This window comes from Phyllobates terribilis, unplaced genomic scaffold (genome assembly GCF_046119375.1).
Source record: "Phyllobates terribilis strain yellow unplaced genomic scaffold, ASM4611937v1 Scaffold_7__3_contigs__length_470593459, whole genome shotgun sequence".
Taxonomy (NCBI): Eukaryota; Metazoa; Chordata; class Amphibia; order Anura; family Dendrobatidae; genus Phyllobates; species Phyllobates terribilis.
In genome coordinates this window covers 147,860,756-147,878,151 of record NW_027362767.1, presented here as the reverse complement: position 1 = coordinate 147,878,151, position 17,396 = coordinate 147,860,756, and the positions used below count along the sequence as shown (strand labels likewise).

At 53.8% G+C, this 17,396-nt stretch overlaps 1 protein-coding gene and 1 long non-coding RNA gene across 2 annotated transcripts in view; one reads left to right on the top strand and one right to left on the bottom strand.

The window, feature by feature from the left end:
* The window catches only part of MTMR11 (myotubularin related protein 11), a 96,431-nt gene extending 88,001 nt beyond the window's left edge, over positions 1-8,430 (top strand). The window contains exon 17 of the mRNA XM_073639419.1: positions 7,294-8,430. Coding sequence (XP_073495520.1) covers positions 7,294-7,446 — 153 coding nt within the window. The 3' untranslated portion in view covers positions 7,447-8,430. The remainder of the gene's footprint in view (positions 1-7,293) is intronic.
* The window catches only part of LOC141154029 (uncharacterized), a 33,384-nt gene continuing 23,502 nt past the window's right edge, over positions 7,515-17,396 (bottom strand). Inside the window, exon 2 of the long non-coding RNA XR_012247387.1 lies at positions 7,515-7,770. This is a non-coding gene — a long non-coding RNA (uncharacterized lncRNA). The remainder of the gene's footprint in view (positions 7,771-17,396) is intronic.

The window sequence follows — 17,396 nt, the reverse complement described above, 5'->3', positions numbered from 1 at the left end:
ATATAATGAAGAGGCCTGGGTCCTGCAGTGAGACGCTTCCGCCTGATGGTGTGCGGTATACAATGAAGAGGCCTGGGTCCTGCAGTGAGACGCTCCGGCCTGGTGGTGTGCGGTATACAATGAAGAGGCCTGGGTCCTGCAGTGAGGCGCTCCCGCCTGGTGGTGTGCGGTATACAATGAAGAGGCCTGGTTCCAGCAGTGAGACGCTCCCGCCTGGTGGTGTGCGGTATACAATGAAGAGGCCTGGGTCCTGCAGTGATACGCTCCCGCCTGGTGGTGTGCAGTATACAATGAAGAGGCCTGGGTCCTGCAGTGAGACACTCCCGCCTGGTGGTGTGCGGTATACAATGAAGAGGCCTGGGTCCTGCAGTGAGACGCTCCCGCCTCGTGGTATGCAGTATGCAATAAAGAGGCCTGGGTCCTGCAGTGAGACACTCCCGCCTGGTGGTGTGTGGTATACAATGGAGAGGTCTGGGTCCTGCAGTGAGACACTCCCGCTTGGTGGTGTGCAGTATACAATGAAGAGGCCTGGGTCCTGCAGTGAGACTCTCCCGCCTCGTGGTGCGCGGTATACAATGGAGAGGTCTGGGTCCTGCAGTGAGACGCTCCCGTCTGATGGTGTGCGGTATACAATGGAGAGGTCTGGGTCCTGCAGTGAGACGCTCCCGCCTAGTAGTGTGTAGTATACAATGAAGAGGCCTGAGTCCTGCAGTGAGACGCTCCCGCATCATGGTGTGCGGTATACAATGAAGAGGTCTGGGTCCTGCAGTGAGACGCTCCCGCATCGTGGTGTGCGGTATACAATGAAGAGGCCTGGGTCCTGCAGTGAGACACTCCCGCCTGATGGTGTGCGGTATACAATGAAGAGGCCTGGGTCCTGCAGTGAGACGCTTCCACCTGGTGGTGTGCGGTATACAATGGAGAGGTCTGGGTCCTGCAGTGAGACACTCCCGCCTGGTGGTGTGCAGTATACAATGAAGAGGCCTGAGTCCTGCAGTGAGACACTCCCGCCTGGTGGTGTGCGGTATACAATGGAGAGGTCTTGGTCCTGCAGTGAGACGCTCCCGCCTATTAGTGTGCAGTATACAATGAAGAGGCCTGAGTTCTGCCGTGAGACTCTCCCGCATCATGGTGTGCGGTATACAATGAAGAGGCCTGGGTCCTGCAGTGAGACACTCCCGCCTCGTGGTGCGCGGTATACAATGAAGAGGCCTGGGTCCTGCAGTGAGACGCTCCAGCCTAGTAGTGTGCAGTATACAATGAAGAGGCCGGAGCCCTGCAGTGAGACGCTCCCGCATCATGGTGTGCGGTATACAATGAAGAGGCCTGGGTCCTACAGTGAGACGCTCCCGCATCGTGGTGTGCGGTATACAATGAAGAGGCCTGGGTCCTGCAGTGAGACACTCCCGCCTGATGGTGTGCGGTAAACAATGAAGAGGCCTGGGTCCTGCAGTGTGACGCTTCCACCTGGTGGTGTGCGGTATACAATGGAGAGGTCTGGGTCCTGCAGTGAGACACTCCCGCATCGCGGTGTGCGGTATACAATGAAGAGGCCTGGGTCCTGCAGTGAGACACTCCCGCCTGGTGGTGTGCGGTATACAATGGAGAGGTCTGGGTCCTGCAGTGAGACACTCCCGCCTGGTGGTGTGCGCTATACAATGAAGAGGCCTGGGTCCTGCAGTGAGACGCTCCCACCTGGTGGTGTGCGGTATACAATGAAGGGGCCTTGGTCCTGCAGTGAGACACTCCCGCCTGGTTGTGTGCGGTATAAAATGGAGAGGTCTGGGTCCTGCAGTGAGACGCTCCCGCCTGGTGGTGTGCAGTATACAATGGAGAGGTCTGGGTCCTGCAGTGAGACGCTCCCGCCTGGTGGTGTGCAGTATACAATGGAGAGGTCTGGGTCCTGCAGCGAGACACTCCCGCCTGGTGGTGTGCGGTATACAATGAAGGGGCCTGGGTCCTGCAGTGAGACACTCCCGCCTGGTGGTGTGCGGTATACAATGGAGAGGTCTGGGTCCTGCAGCGAGACACTCCCGCCTGGTGGTGTGCAGTATACAATGAAGAGGCCTGGGTCCTGCAGTGAGACGCTTCCACCTGGTGGTGTGCGGTATACAATGAAGAGGCCTGGGTCCTGCAGTGAGACGCTCCCGCCTCATGGTGCGCGGTATACAATGAAGAGGTCTGGGTCCTGCAGTGAGACGCTTCCGCCTAATAGTGTGCAGTATACAATGAAGAGGTCTGGGTCCTGCAGTGAGACACTCCCGCCTGATGGTGTGCGGTATACAATGGAGAGGTCTGGGTCCTGCAGTGAGATGCTCCCGTCTGATGGTGTGCAGTATACAATGGAGAGGTCTGGGTCCTGCAGTGAGACACTCCCGCCTAGTAGTGTGCAGTATACAATGAAGAGGCCTGAGTCCTGCAGTGAGACGCTCCCGCATCATGGTGTGCGGTATACAATGAAGAGGCCTGGGTCCTGCAGTGAGACGCTTCCGCCTGATGGTGTGCGGTATACAATGAAGAGGCCTGAGTCCTGCAGTGAGACACTCCCGCCTGGTGGTGTGCGGTATACAATGAAGAGGCCTGGGTCCTGCAGTGAGACGCTCCCGCCTAGTAATGTGCAGTATACAATGAAGAGGCCCGAGTCCTGCAGTGAGACACTCCCGCATCATGGTGTGCGGTATACAATGAAGAGGCCTGGGTCCTGCAGTGAGACGCTTCTGTCTGATGGTGTGCGGTATACAATGAAGAGGCCTGAGTCCTGCAGTGAGACACTCCCGCCTGGTGGTGTGCGGTATACAATGGAGAGGTCTGGGTCCTGCAGTGAGACGCTTCCGCCTAGTAGTGTGCAGTATACAATGAAGAGGCCTGAGTCCTGCAGTGAGACGCTCCCGCATCATGGTGTGCGGTATACAATGAAGAGGCCTGGGTCCTGCAGTGAGACACTCCCGCCTCGTGGTGCGCGGTATACAATGAAGAGGCCTGGGTCCTGCAGTGAGACGCTCCCGCCTAGTAGTGTGCAGTATACAATGAAGAGGCCGGAGTCCTGCAGTGAGACGCTCCCGCATCACGGTGTGCGGTATACAATGAAGAGGCCTGGGTCCTCCAGTGAGACACTCCCGCCTGGTGGTGTGCGGTATATGGAGAGGTCTGGGACCTGCAGTGAGACACTCCCGCCTGGTGGTGTGCGGTATACAATGAAGGGGCCTGGGTCCTGCAGTGAGACACTCCCGCCTGGTGGTGTGCGGTATACAATGGAGAGGTCTGGGTCCTGCAGCGAGACACTCCCACCTGGTGGTGTGCGGTATACAATGAAGAGGCCTGGGTCCTGCAGTGAGACACTCCCGTCTGGTGGTGTGCAGTATATAATGAAGAGGCCTGGGTCCTGCAGTGAGACGCTTCCACCTGGTGGTGTGCGGTATACAATGAAGAGGCCTGGGTCCTGCAGTGAGACGCTCCCGCCTCATGGTGCGCGGTATACAATGAAGAGGCCTGGGTCCTGCAGTGAGACGCTCCCGCCTAGTAGTGTGCAGTATACAATGAAGAGGTCTGGGTCCTGCAGTGAGACACTCCCGCCTGATGGTGTGCGGTATACAATGGAGAGGTCTGGGTCCTGCAGTGAGATGCTCCCGTCTGATGGTGTGCAGTATACAATGGAGAGGTCTGGGTCCTGCAGTGAGACACTCCCGCCTAGTAGTGTGCAGTATACAATGAAGAGGCCTGAGTCCTGCAGTGAGACGCTCCCGCATCATGGTGTGCGGTATACAATGAAGAGGCCTGGGTCCTGCAGTGAGACGCTTCCGCCTGATGGTGTGCGGTATACAATGAAGAGGCCTGAGTCCTGCAGTGAGACACTCCCGCCTGGTGGTGTGCGGTATACAATGAAGAGGCCTGAGTCCTGCAGGGAGACACTCCCGCCTGGTGGTGTGCGGTATAAAATGGAGAGGTCTGGGTCCTGCATTGAGACGCTCCCGCCTAGTAGTGTGCAGTATACAATGAAGAGGCCTGAGTCCTGCAGTGAGACGCTCCCGCATCATGGTGTGCGGTATACAATGAAGAGGCCTGGGTCCTGCAGTGAGACACTCCCGCCTCGTGGTGCGCGGTATACAATGAAGAGGCCTGGGTCCTGCAGTGAGACGCTCCCGCCTAGTAGTGTGCAGTATACAATGAAGAGGCCGGAGTCCTGCAGTGAGACACTCCCGCATCATGGTGTGCGGTATACAATGAAGAGGCCTGGGTCCTGCAGTGAGACGCTTCCGCCTGATGGTGTGCGGTATACAATGAAGAGGCCTGAGTCCTGCAGCGAGACACTCCCGCCTGGTGGTGTGCGGTATACAATGGAGAGGTCTGGGTCCTGCAGTGAGACGCTCCCGCCTAGTAGTGTGCAGTATACAATGAAGAGGCCTGAGTCCTGCATTGAGACGCTCCCGCATCATGGTGTGCGGTATACAATGAAGAGGCCTGGGTCCTGCAGTGAGACACTCCCGCCTCGTGGTGCGCGGTATACAATGAAGAGGCCTGGGTCCTGCAGTGAGACGCTCCCGCCTAGTAGTGTGCAGTATACAATGAAGAGGCCGGAGTCCTGCAGTGAGACGCTCCCGCATCGCGGTGTGCGGTATACAATGAAGAGGCCTGGGTCCTCCAGTGAGACACTCCCGCCTGGTGGTGTGCGGTATACAATGGAGAGGTCTGGGTCCTGCAGTGAGACACTCCCGCCTGGTGGTGTGCGGTATACAATGAAGGGGCCTGGGTCCTGCAGTGAGACACTCCCGCCTGGTGGTGTGCGGTATACAATGAAGAGGCCTGGGTCCTGCAGTGAGACGCTCCCGCCTGATGGTGTGCGGTATACAATGAAGAGGCCTGGGTCCTGCAGTGAGACGCTCCCATCTGGTGGTGTGCAGTATACAATGAAGAGGCCTGGGTCCTGCAGTGAGACGCTCCCGCCTGATGGTGTGCGGATACAATGAAGAGGCCTGAGTCCTGCAGTGATACGCTCCCGCCTGGTGGTGTGCGGTATACAATGAAGAGGTCTGGGTCCTGCAGTGAGACGCTCCCATCTGGTGGTGTGCAGTATACAATGAAGAGGCCTGGGTCCTGTAGTGAGACGCTCCCGCCTGATGGTGTGCGGTATACAATGAAGAGGCCTGGGTCCTGCAGTGAGACGCTCCCGCCTGATGGTGTGCGGATACAATGAAGAGGCCTGAGTCCTGCAGTGAGACGCTCCCGCCTGGTGGTGTGCAGTATACAATGAAGAGGCCTGGGTCCTGCAGTGAGACGCTCCCGCCTGATGGTGTGCGGTATACAATGAAGAGGCCTGGGTCCTGCAGTGAGACGCTCCCGCCTGATGGTGTGCGGATACAATGAAGAGGCCTGAGTCCTGCAGTGAGACGCTCCCGCCTGGTGGTGTGCAGTATACAATGAAGAGGCCTGGGTCCTGCAGTGAGACGCTCCCGCCTGATGGTGTGCGGTATACAATGAAGAGGCCTGGGTCCTGCAGTGAGACGCTCCCGCCTGATGGTGTGCGGTATACAATGAAGAGGCCTGGGTCCTGCAGTGAGACGCTCCCATCTGGTGGTGTGCAGTATACAATGAAGAGGCCTGGGTCCTGCAGTGAGACGCTCCCGCCTGATGGTGTGCGGATACAATGAAGAGGCCTGAGTCCTGCAGTGATACGCTCCCGCCTGGTGGTGTGCGGTATACAATGAAGAGGTCTGGGTCCTGCAGTGAGACGCTCCCATCTGGTGGTGTGCAGTATACAATGAAGAGGCCTGGGTCCTGTAGTGAGACGCTCCCGCCTGATGGTGTGCGGTATACAATGAAGAGGCCTGGGTCCTGCAGTGAGACGCTCCCGCCTGATGGTGTGCGGATACAATGAAGAGGCCTGAGTCCTGCAGTGAGACGCTCCCGCCTGGTGGTGTGCAGTATACAATGAAGAGGCCTGGGTCCTGCAGTGAGACGCTCCCGCCTGATGGTGTGCGGTATACAATGAAGAGGCCTGGGTCCTGCAGTGAGACGCTCCCGCCTGATGGTGTGCGGATACAATGAAGAGGCCTGAGTCCTGCAGTGAGACGCTCCCGCCTGGTGGTGTGCAGTATACAATGAAGAGGCCTGGGTCCTGCAGTGAGACGCTCCCGCCTGATGGTGTGCGGTATACAATGAAGAGGCCTGGGTCCTGCAGTGAGACGCTCCCGCCTGATGGTGTGCGGTATACAATGAAGAGGCCTGGGTCCTGCAGTGAGACGCTGCCATCTGGTGGTGTGCGGTATACAATGAAGAGGCCTGGGTCCAGCAGTGAGACGCTCCCGCCTGATGGTGTGCGGTATACAATGATGAGGCCTGGGTCCTGCAGTGAGACGCTCCCGCCTGATGGTGTGCGGTATACAATGAAGAGGCCTGAGTCCTGCAGTGAGACGCTCCCGCCTGGTGGTGTGCAGTATACAATGAAGAGGCCTGGGTCCTGCAGTGAGACGCTCCCGCCTGGTAGTGTGCAGTATACAAAGAAGAGGCCTGAGTCCTGCAGTGAGACGCTCCCGCCTGGTAGTGTGCAGTATACAAAGAAGAGGCCTGAGTCCTGCAGTGAGACGCTCCCATCTGGTGGTGTGCGGTATACAATTAAGAGGCCCGGACTGACGCTGCATCATAACCACAACTTTGTCTTCACAATGACGTGAATATCACGTCTAATTATTCTCCTCTGACGCAAGAAATCCAGCCCAGGTCGTAAGTGACTTTGCAGCCATCGACTTTCAGACGACTCTCCTCCATTTACATGCTAAATCAAAGTGTGAGCTCAGATAAAGCCACACTGGGTATTTTTGCAGCATATTACAGTAGTTTGAGATTTTGTTGTAATGCATCTGTAATATGCTGCAGCTACGCTACAAAAATACCGTAATATACTGAACGAGCTCGAAAAATACTGTAATATGCTGAAGATGTGCTCCAAAAAATACTGTAATATGCTGTGGATATGCTGCAAAAAATACAGTAATATGCTGTAGATGTGGTGCAAAAAATACCGTAATATGCTGTAGATGTGCTGCAAAAAAATACCGTAATATGTTGCAAAAATACCGTAATATGCTGCAAATACCGTAATATGCTGTACATGAGCTGCAAAAAATACTGTGATATGCTGTACAAGAGCCGCAAAAAATACCCATAACATGCTGCATACGTTGCAAAAATGACCGTAATATGCTGCAGTTACGCTGCAAAAACTACCATAATACGGTATTAATATAAGCCATTAATAATTTCCCCCTTTCTCTAACACTCGCTCTCTTCCCCCCACAGAGTGACAGCTGGCGGCCCTCGGCCAGCCTCTCCGAGGAACTGAAAATTCTTGAGGACAGACTGAAGAACCTACAGGAAAGCAGCCATGATGAAAGACGCGGCGGCTCCGTCCTCTCCGACAGTAATGGCGTTTCCTCTTCGGCACATAGATAGCGGACGCTGCCCGGGACTGGGCAATGTTGTTTCTTCAGAGGACATACAGAAACCTTGAAGGCTGAAAATGGAGATATCTAATTTTATTAGGCAGTTTCTTCCAGTAACTGACATAATTGGGGGCAAAATACCACCGGTCCATTGTATTTGTACATCCTTACAGGGGTCTTCTCCACCGGATAGGTGATAAACGTATGATCAGCGGGACATAAGGACTAGAATGAGGGTGCCGAGCCCTCCCTTGCCAGACATGGAGGGCAAATTATCAGCTGGCTTTCTTTAGGTTGTCGCTGTGAGTCGGACATTTTTTTACAGAACGATGCTCTGAAATAAAAAAGCTGCAAATTCAGTATAATCTCACAAAAACAAGGAGATCTACCACAGCTGACAAAATGGAGTGTCTGTCACTATCACTGTCTTCATTGCCCCTAGCAACCAATCACAGCACAGCTTTCATTTTTCCACAGCAGTTTCACAGATAAAAGCGGTGTTGTGATTGGTTGCTACGGGCAACAAAGGCTTTTTGACTGCTTGGACAGATCTGCGCCTTTTTTTATTGTAGTATGACTCCCGTTGCATTATATTGACTCTCTGAATGCCTTTCTCTGTGAGAAATCTATTATTTTTCTTTATTTTAGGCTACATAGAAAGCTTTGCGTCGTCCACCACATTTTTAAACCAATATGGCCGCCATCATGGGGGCTGTCGTTGTAGTTAACTGCGATGGTGGTCATGTTGGTTTTCCAGAATGGAGACGACTCCTCAACATGTACCCTATTAAGCATATGGACATCATAATAGCGGGGTCTCAGGCGGTCTCAAGCCTGGGACACCCTCCCACCCCCTCATTTTGACAATGGGCGTGACAAACGCTGACCGCCATGTTGTGAGATGAAGCGTACCGCGGCCCCAGGACGTGTATATTTTTGTACTGATGTAAAAGCTGACAACATACTATTTATAATAAAGTCTCTTGGCAATGAGTATATGGAAAAGGGACTGGCTAAATGACTGCTGGCCGACCACTTTCTAAGGATTACAGGCATTAAACCTGAGGCCAGCGATGGGTTGCAGTGGTCACATGAATGATGGTCAGGATGACATTTCCTCAGGACAAGTAGGGAATGCTGGAACAGACCATTCAGAAGGTGAGAAGCTGGTGCTGCGGGTCTCTAGTCTGCAGCAATACACAGATTACGATGTCTCCATGGTACATTCCCTCCAAACAAAGTATGATGCGCCCACAGTACATTCCCCCCATACAGTATGATGCCCCCACAGTACATTCCCTCCCCACACAGTATAATGTCCCCACAGTACATTCCCCCCATACAGTATGATGCCCCCACACAGTATAATGTCCCCACAGTACATTCATCCCACACACAGTATGATGCCCCCACAGTACATTCCCCCACACACAGTATGATGTCCTCACAGTACATTCCTCCACACACAGTATGATGCCCCCACAGTACATTCCCTCCCCACACAGTATAATGTACCCACAGTACATTCCCCCCATACAATATGATGCCCCCACACAGTATAATGTCCCCACAGTACATTCATCCCACACACAGTATGATGCCCCCACAGTACATTCCCTCCATACAGTATGATGTCCCCACAGTACATTCATCCCACACACAGTATGATGTCCCCACAGTACATTCCCCCACACACAGTATGATGTCCTCACAGTACATTCCTCCACACACAGTATGATGCCCCCACAGTACATTCCCTCCCCACACAGTATAATGTACCCACAGTACATTCCCCCCATACAATATGATGCCCCCACACAGTATAATGTCCCCACAGTACATTCATCCCACACACAGTATGATGCCCCCACAGTACATTCCCTCCATACAGTATGATGTCCCCACAGTACATTCCCCCCATACAGTATGATGCCCCCACACAGTATAATGTCCCCACAGTACATTCATCCCACACACAGTATGATGCCCCCACAGTACATTCCCTCCACACACAGTATGATGTCCCCACAGTACATTCCCCCACACACAGTATGATGTCCTCACAGTACATTCCTCCACACACAGTATGATGCCCCCACAGTACATTCCCTCCCCACACAGTATAATGTACCCACAGTACATTCCCCCCATACAATATGATGCCCCCACACAGTATAATGTCCCCACAGTACATTCATCCCACACACAGTATGATGCCCCCACAGTACATTCCCTCCATACAGTATGATGTCCCCACAGTACATTCATCCCACACACAGTATGATGCCCCCACAGTACATTCCCCCCATACAGTATGATGCCCCCACAGTACATTCATCCCACACACAGTAAGATGCTCCCACAGTACATTCCTTCCCCACACAGTAAGATGCCCCCACAGTACATTCCCTCCCCACACAGTAAGATGCCCCCACAGTACATTCCCTCCCCACACACAGTAAGATGCCCCCACAGTACATTCCCTCCCCACACACAGTAAGATGCCCCCACAGTACATTCCCTCCCCACACACAGTATGATGCCCCCACAGTACATTCCCTCCCCACACAGTAAGATGCCCCCACAGTACATTCACCCCACACACAGTAAGATGCCCCCACAGTACATTCCCACAAACACACAGTAAGATGCCCCCACAGTACATTCCCTCCCCACACACAGTAAGATGCCCCCACAGTACATTCCCTCCCCACACAGTAAGATTCCCCCATAGTACATTCACCCCACACACAGTAAGATGCCCCCACAGTACATTCCCACAAACACACAGTAAGATGCCCCCACAGTACATTCCCTCCCCACACACAGTAAGATGCCCCCACAGTACATTCCCTCCCCACACACAGTAAGATGCCCCCACAGTACATTCCCTCCCCACACAGTAAGATTCCCCCATAGTACATTCACCCCACACACAGTAAGATGCCCCCACAGTACATTCCCACAAACACACAGTAAGATGCCCCCACAGTACATTCCCTCCCCACACACAGTAAGATGCCCCCACAGTACATTCCCTCCCCACACACAGTAAGATGCCCCCACAGTACATTCCCTCCCCACACAGTAAGATGCCCCCACAGTACATTCCCTCCCCACACACAGTAAGATGCCCCCACAGTACATTCCCTCCCCACACACAGTAAGATGCCCCCACAGTACATTCCCTCCCCACACACAGTATGATGCCCCCACAGTACATTCCCTCCCCACACAGTAAGATGCCCCCACAGTACATTCACCCCACACACAGTAAGATGCCCCCACAGTACATTCCCACAAACACACAGTAAGATGCCCCCACAGTACATTCCCTCCCCACACACAGTAAGATGCCCCCACAGTACATTCCCTCCCCACACACAGTAAGATGCCCCCACAGTACATTCCCTCCCCACACACAGTATGATGCCCCCACAGTACATTCCCTCCCCACACAGTAAGATGCCCCCACAGTACATTCACCCCACACACAGTAAGAAGCCCCCACAGTACATTCCCACAAACACAGTAAGATGCCCCCACAGTACATTCCCTCCCCACACACAGTATGATGCCCCGACAGTACATTCCCTCCCCACACACAGTATGATGCCCCCACAGTACATTCCCTCCCCACACAGTAAGATGCCCCCACAGTACATTCCCTCCCCACACACAGTAAGATGCCCCCACAGTACATTCCCTCCACACACAGTATGATGCCCCCACATAATACATTCCCTCCACACACACAGTATGATGTCCCCACAGTACATTCCCTCCCCACACAGTAAGATGCCCCCACAGTACATTCACCCCACACACAGTAAGATGCCCCCACAGTACATTCCCACAAACACACAGTAAGATGCCCCCACAGTACATTCCCTCCCCACACAGTAAGATGCCCCCACAGTACATTCCCACCAACACACAGTATGGTACTCCCACAGTAAATTCCCCACACACAGTATGATGCTCCCAAAGTACATTTCCCCCACACACAGTATGATTGCCCCACAGTACATTCCCCCAGTGTGATGCCTCCACAATAAATCTCCCTCACACACATTATCATGCCCCCACAGTACATTCCCCCTTCACACACAATATGATGCACCCACACACAGTGTGATGCCCCCACACAGCATGATGCCTCCGCAGTACAATACCCCTTTAAACACAACATGATGCTCCTACAGTATATTCCCTCCATACACACAATATGGTGCTCCCATAGTACATTCCCTCCACACACACAATATGAAGCCCCCACAGTACATCACCCCACATTGCATTCCCTCCACACACATTATGATGTCCCATAGTACATTCCCTCCACACACAATATGATGCCCCCTCAATACATTCCCCCCACACAGTATGATGCCCCCACAGTACATTCCTCCACAAACACACAATATGATGCCCCCAAAGTACATTTCCCCACACACACAGTAGGATGCCCCTACACTACACCCCCCACACACACAGTATGATGCCCTAAAAGTACATCCCCCACACACACAGTAGGATGCCCCCACAGTACACCCCCCCGCACACACACACACAGTAGGATGCCCCCACAGTGCATTCCTCCCATATACCGTATGATGTCACCACAGTACATTTCCCCCACACACCGAATGATGTCCCCACAGTGCATTCCACCCACACACAGTATGATGCCCCATAATACATTACCAAACGGTACATCCCCCCACTCACAGTATTATGCCTCCCCAATACATTCCCCCTTCGCACACAATATGATGCTCCCACAGTACATTCCCTCCACACACACAATATGATGCTCCTACAGTACATTCCCTCCACACAGTATGATATTCCCATAGTACATTCCCCTCACAAACACACAATATGATGTCCCACAGTACATTCCCTCTAAACACAGTGCGAGGCCCCACAGTACATTCCTCCCACACACAATATGATGCCCCCACAGTACATCCCCCCCCCACACACACAGTAGGATACCCCCACAGTACATCCCCCCTCCACACACACATAGTAGGATGCCCCCACAGTGCATTCCCCCCCACATACAGTATGATGTCCCCAGAGTACATTCCCCCCACACACCGAATGATGTCCCCACAGTACATTCCACCCACACACAGTATGATGTCCCCAGAGTACATTCCCCCCACACACCGAATGATGTCCCCACAGTACATTCCACCCACACACAGTATGATGCCCCATAATACATTCCCCCACAGAACATCCCCCCCACTCACAGTATTATGCCTTCCCAGTACATTCCCTCTTCGCACACAATAATTCCCCCACACACACAGTATCTGGCCTCCCCAGTACATTCCCCCTTCACACACAATATGATGCTTCTACAGTACATTCCCTCCAAACAGTATGATGTCCCCACAAACACATTATATGATGTCCCCACGGGACATTCCCTCCAAATACAGTGAGAGGCCCAACACTACATTCCTCCCACACACAATATGATGCCCCCACAGTACATTCCCCCCACACACATGTGGCGCCCCTGAGGGTTGTCGCCACAGAGGTACTGCACCTCACCCGAGGTGTGGTGTCTCCCTTCTCTCAGGTAAGATAGGAGTGCTGCACGGAACCCCAAGCACCTGCATCCAACACTACACTACCTCAGGCCAGCAGGAGGGGCAAGACGCAATGTAGTTTTCTGCTGAGCCCTGACTCTGGCTGGGGTGGGGGGAACACAAAGGCAGGGGGAACCAGTAGTGGGTGTGGGTGGAGGAAGTAGTTCATGGGAGCACTCATACAGTAGATATATAATGGGAAGCCATCTTAGAGAGAGAGTTCAGTTGGGTTCAGACAGTAAGAGGAGGAGTGTGGACAGGATAGATGGTCAGTCAGGAATGTCTGGGAGCAGAGGCTCAGCAAGAGCTCTGCTCCACGGTTAGGGCCCAGAACAGAGGCCCCGGAGGGGAGCAGGGAGTAGGCTCCGTTTTACAAAGGGATCCCAGGGGGTACGGCACGTGCAGGACGGCACCCGTACGCCCCGAATCTGCCAGGTGTCAGAGGGATCGGTTGCTGCGTTCTAATCCCCAGGGGGTCAGGTTGGTCCCGGATCCGACGTACAGGAAGGACTTCAGCATACCCGAGCGGGATTGAGAGCGGGCAACGCAGGGCAGCAGGGAGAAGGACCAAGTGTGAAGACGGTCAAATTAGGTACATATGAAAGTGGGGTTCTGCCAGGCATTCCTAAGCTGCTTGAAGAAGGATTGAACCCCTGCCCGGTGAACGCAGCGCGACGAGGGAGGCCTTCACCTGTAACGTGCACTTGTGGGTTGCCTAAAAGAACTGTGAGTAAAAACCTGAACGACTGCACTGAATTGCCTCCGTCTCTTCCTTCGCCGGCGCCATTTCCCTCCCTGCACTACAATGCCCAGCGCTCCTTTATCTATTCATTTCCCACTGCCCTGAGGCCTGCTCCACCTGTGGGAAGCCGTTCCATCTCAAGCTGCCCTATCATCTGCCTCAGAGGACTGTTGCAGCGCTGGTGATCCTCACCAGACACCACAGGTGGTGTCACGACAAATCCCCTATAAATAATCCCCTTTCATTGCACTAACCGCCCTGGGTCACGGACCGGGCCAGCCACTGTGATGTCCCCGCCAACCGGCGTCAAGAGGCCCGGCTCCCGAGTACCCCATGGCCCTGGGGGCGCGTCATGTTCTGGCGTCACGAACAGGATTAACAGGATTGCGTGCCCGTTGCCACCGGGTACTGTGCGCCTTGAAAGACTGTAATACTCACTGTGGTGAAGGTTTCCCGCCATTCCCGAGATTTCCCACCATTGTCCGCCATTTTCCTGTTGCCGCGCGGGAAGAAGAGGGGCGTAACCGCTGGAAGCGCGTGAAGCCCAAGACACGCCCCGCCCCTGACGTCGAACCAGGAAGCGTCAGGTCCTGGAAGGAGCCCTGAGGACGCTCTGACGTCAGACGCGAGTGACGCAAGGTCCTGGAAGAAGGCCGTCGCCCGCGGAACTGCGGCCTACCTGATAAAGAAAGTGAAGAAGGTAGGCTCCGGTTCACTAGGGGGGCGCAACCATGGCCGACGACCAGCAAGACGCCGGAGCATCGGATAACGGTACCCACTGGAATCTCTACCCTGGTGACTACGTCACCTACACCAGGCATAGAGGTGAAAGGGGCAGGTATGCCCTGAATGTCCACAGGGTGGTGGAGGAGAGCAAACCCTCGCCATCTAGAGCTGATGACCCGGCTGGGCCAGCCAATTGTGGACAGGTGCTTCCCCGGAGGGAGCACCATTATTGAACTGACGAAAAGTACTGTACAGAGTCACCCACAAGGGAGCAGTATTGAAAATGTTTTTTCTTTATAGTGTGTGTTTTGCATAATTACCCGTCAGGGTATACAGATTCCAGGCTGGGGACTGTGAACAGCCAGAAACTTATAATGTTTGATAAATGTAACCTGCAACGTTTAAGTGAAGTGCCTCCCATAAAGGGAAGAAATGTTTTATTGTCTTGTATATAATGCATTCTAAAAATTTGCATGTCATGTATGCCATGTTTGCTCTGTTCCAGCCCGCGGACGTGCTGTGTTTTACCGGGGGGGGAATGTGGCACCCCTGAGGGTTCAGTCGCCAGAGGTACTGCACCTCACCCGAGGTGTGGTGTCTCCCTTCTCTCAGGTAAGATAGGAGTGCTGCACGGAACCCCAAGCACCTGCATCCAACACTACACTACCTCAGGCCAGCAGGAGGGGCAAGACGCAATGTAGTTTTCTGCTGAGCCCTGACCCTGGCTGGGGTGGGGGGAACACAAAGGCAGGGGGAACCAGTAGTGGGTGTGGGTAGAGGAAGTAGTTCATGGGAGCACTCATACAGTAGATATATAATGGGAAGCCATCTTAGAGAGAGAGTTCAGTTGGGTTCAGACAGTAAGAGGAGTGTGGACAGGATAGACGGTCAGTCAGGAATGTCTGGGAGCAGAGGCTCAGCAAGAGCTCTGCTCCACGGTTAGGGCCCAGGACAGAGGCCCCGGAGGGGAGCAGGGAGTAGGCTCCGTTTTATAAAGGGATCCCAGGGGGTACGGCGCGTGCAGGACGGCACCCGTACGCCCCGAATCTGCCAGGTGTCAGAGGGATCGGTTGCAGCGTTCTAATCCCCAGGGGGTCAGGTTGGTCCAGGATCCAATGTACAGGAAGGACTTCAGCATACCCGAGCGGGATTGAGAGCGGGCAACGCAGGTCAGCAGGGAGAAGGACCAAGTGTGAAGACGGTCAAATTAGGTACATATGAAAGTGGGGTTCTGCCAGGCATTCCTAAGCTGCTTGAAGAAGGATTGAACCCCTGCCCGGTGAATGCAGCGTGACGAGGGAGGCCTTCACCTGTAACGTGCACTTGTGGGTTGCCTAAAAGAACTGTGAGTAAAAACCTGGACGACTGCACTGAATTGCCTCCGTCTCTTCCTTCGCCATTTCCCTCCCTGCACTACAACGCCCAGCGCTCCTTTATCTATTCATTTCCCACTGCCCTGAGGCCTGCTCCACCTGTGGGAAGCCGTTCCATCTCAAGCTGCCCTATCATCTGCCTCAGAGGACTGTTGCAGCGCTGGCGATCCTCACCAGACACCACAGGTGGCGTCACGACAAATCCCCTATAAATAATCCCCTTTCATTGCACTGACCGCCCTGGGTCACAGACCGGGCCAGCCACCGTGATGTCCCCGCCGACCAGCGTCCAGAGGCCCAGCTGCCGAGCACCCCATGGCCCTGGGGGCGAGTCACACACACACACATTCAGGATGCCCCCTCACACCGAATGATGTCCCCACAGTACATTCCACCCACACACAATATGATGCCCCAAAATACATTCTCCCCACGGTAGAACCCCCCACTCACAGTATTATGCCTCCCCAGTACATTCCCCCTTTGCACACAATATGATGCTCCCACAGTAAATTCCCTCACCACACACAATATGATGCTCCCACAGTACATTCCCTCCACACACACAATATGATGCTCCTACAGTACATTCCCTTCACATAGTATGATGTTCCCACAGTACATTCCCCTCACAAACACAATATGATGTCCCCACAGTACATTCCCTCTAAACACAGTGCTAGGACCCACAGTACATCCCCCCCTACACACAATATTATGCCTCCACAGTACATTCACTCCATACACACAATATGATGCTCCTACGGTATATTCCCTTCACACACACAGTAGGATGCCCCCACAGTACATCTCCCCACACACACAGTAGGATGCCCCCAGAGTACATCTCCCCACACACACAGTAGGATGCCCCCACAGTACACCCCCCCCACACACACACACAGTAGAATGCCCCACAGTATATCCCCCCCCACACAGTAGGATTCTCCCACAGTACATCCCCCCCACACACACACAGTAGGATTCCCCCACAGTACATCCCCCCACACACTTAGGATCCCCCATAGTACATTCCCCCTCGCCCACACACAGTAGGATGCCCCCACAGTACATCCCCCCCCACACAATATGATGCCCCCACAGAGCATTCCCTCCACATAGACAATATGATGCCCCACAGTATTTCCCCCCACACACAGTATGATGCCCCCACAACACATCCCCCCCACAGCACAATCCCCCCCCACTCACACATTATCATGCCTCCCCAGTTCATTCCCCCTTCACACACAAAATGATGCTTCCACAGTACATTCCCTCCACACACACAATATGATGCTGCCACAGTACACTCCGCCACACACAATATGATGCTCCCACAGTACATTCCCTCCAAACAGTATGATGTCCCCACGAACACATTATAGGATGTCCCCACACTACATTCCCTCCAAATACAGTGAGAGGCCCCACAGTACATTCCTCCCACACACAATATGATGCCACCACAGTACATTCCCTCTACACACACACACAATATGGTGCTCCC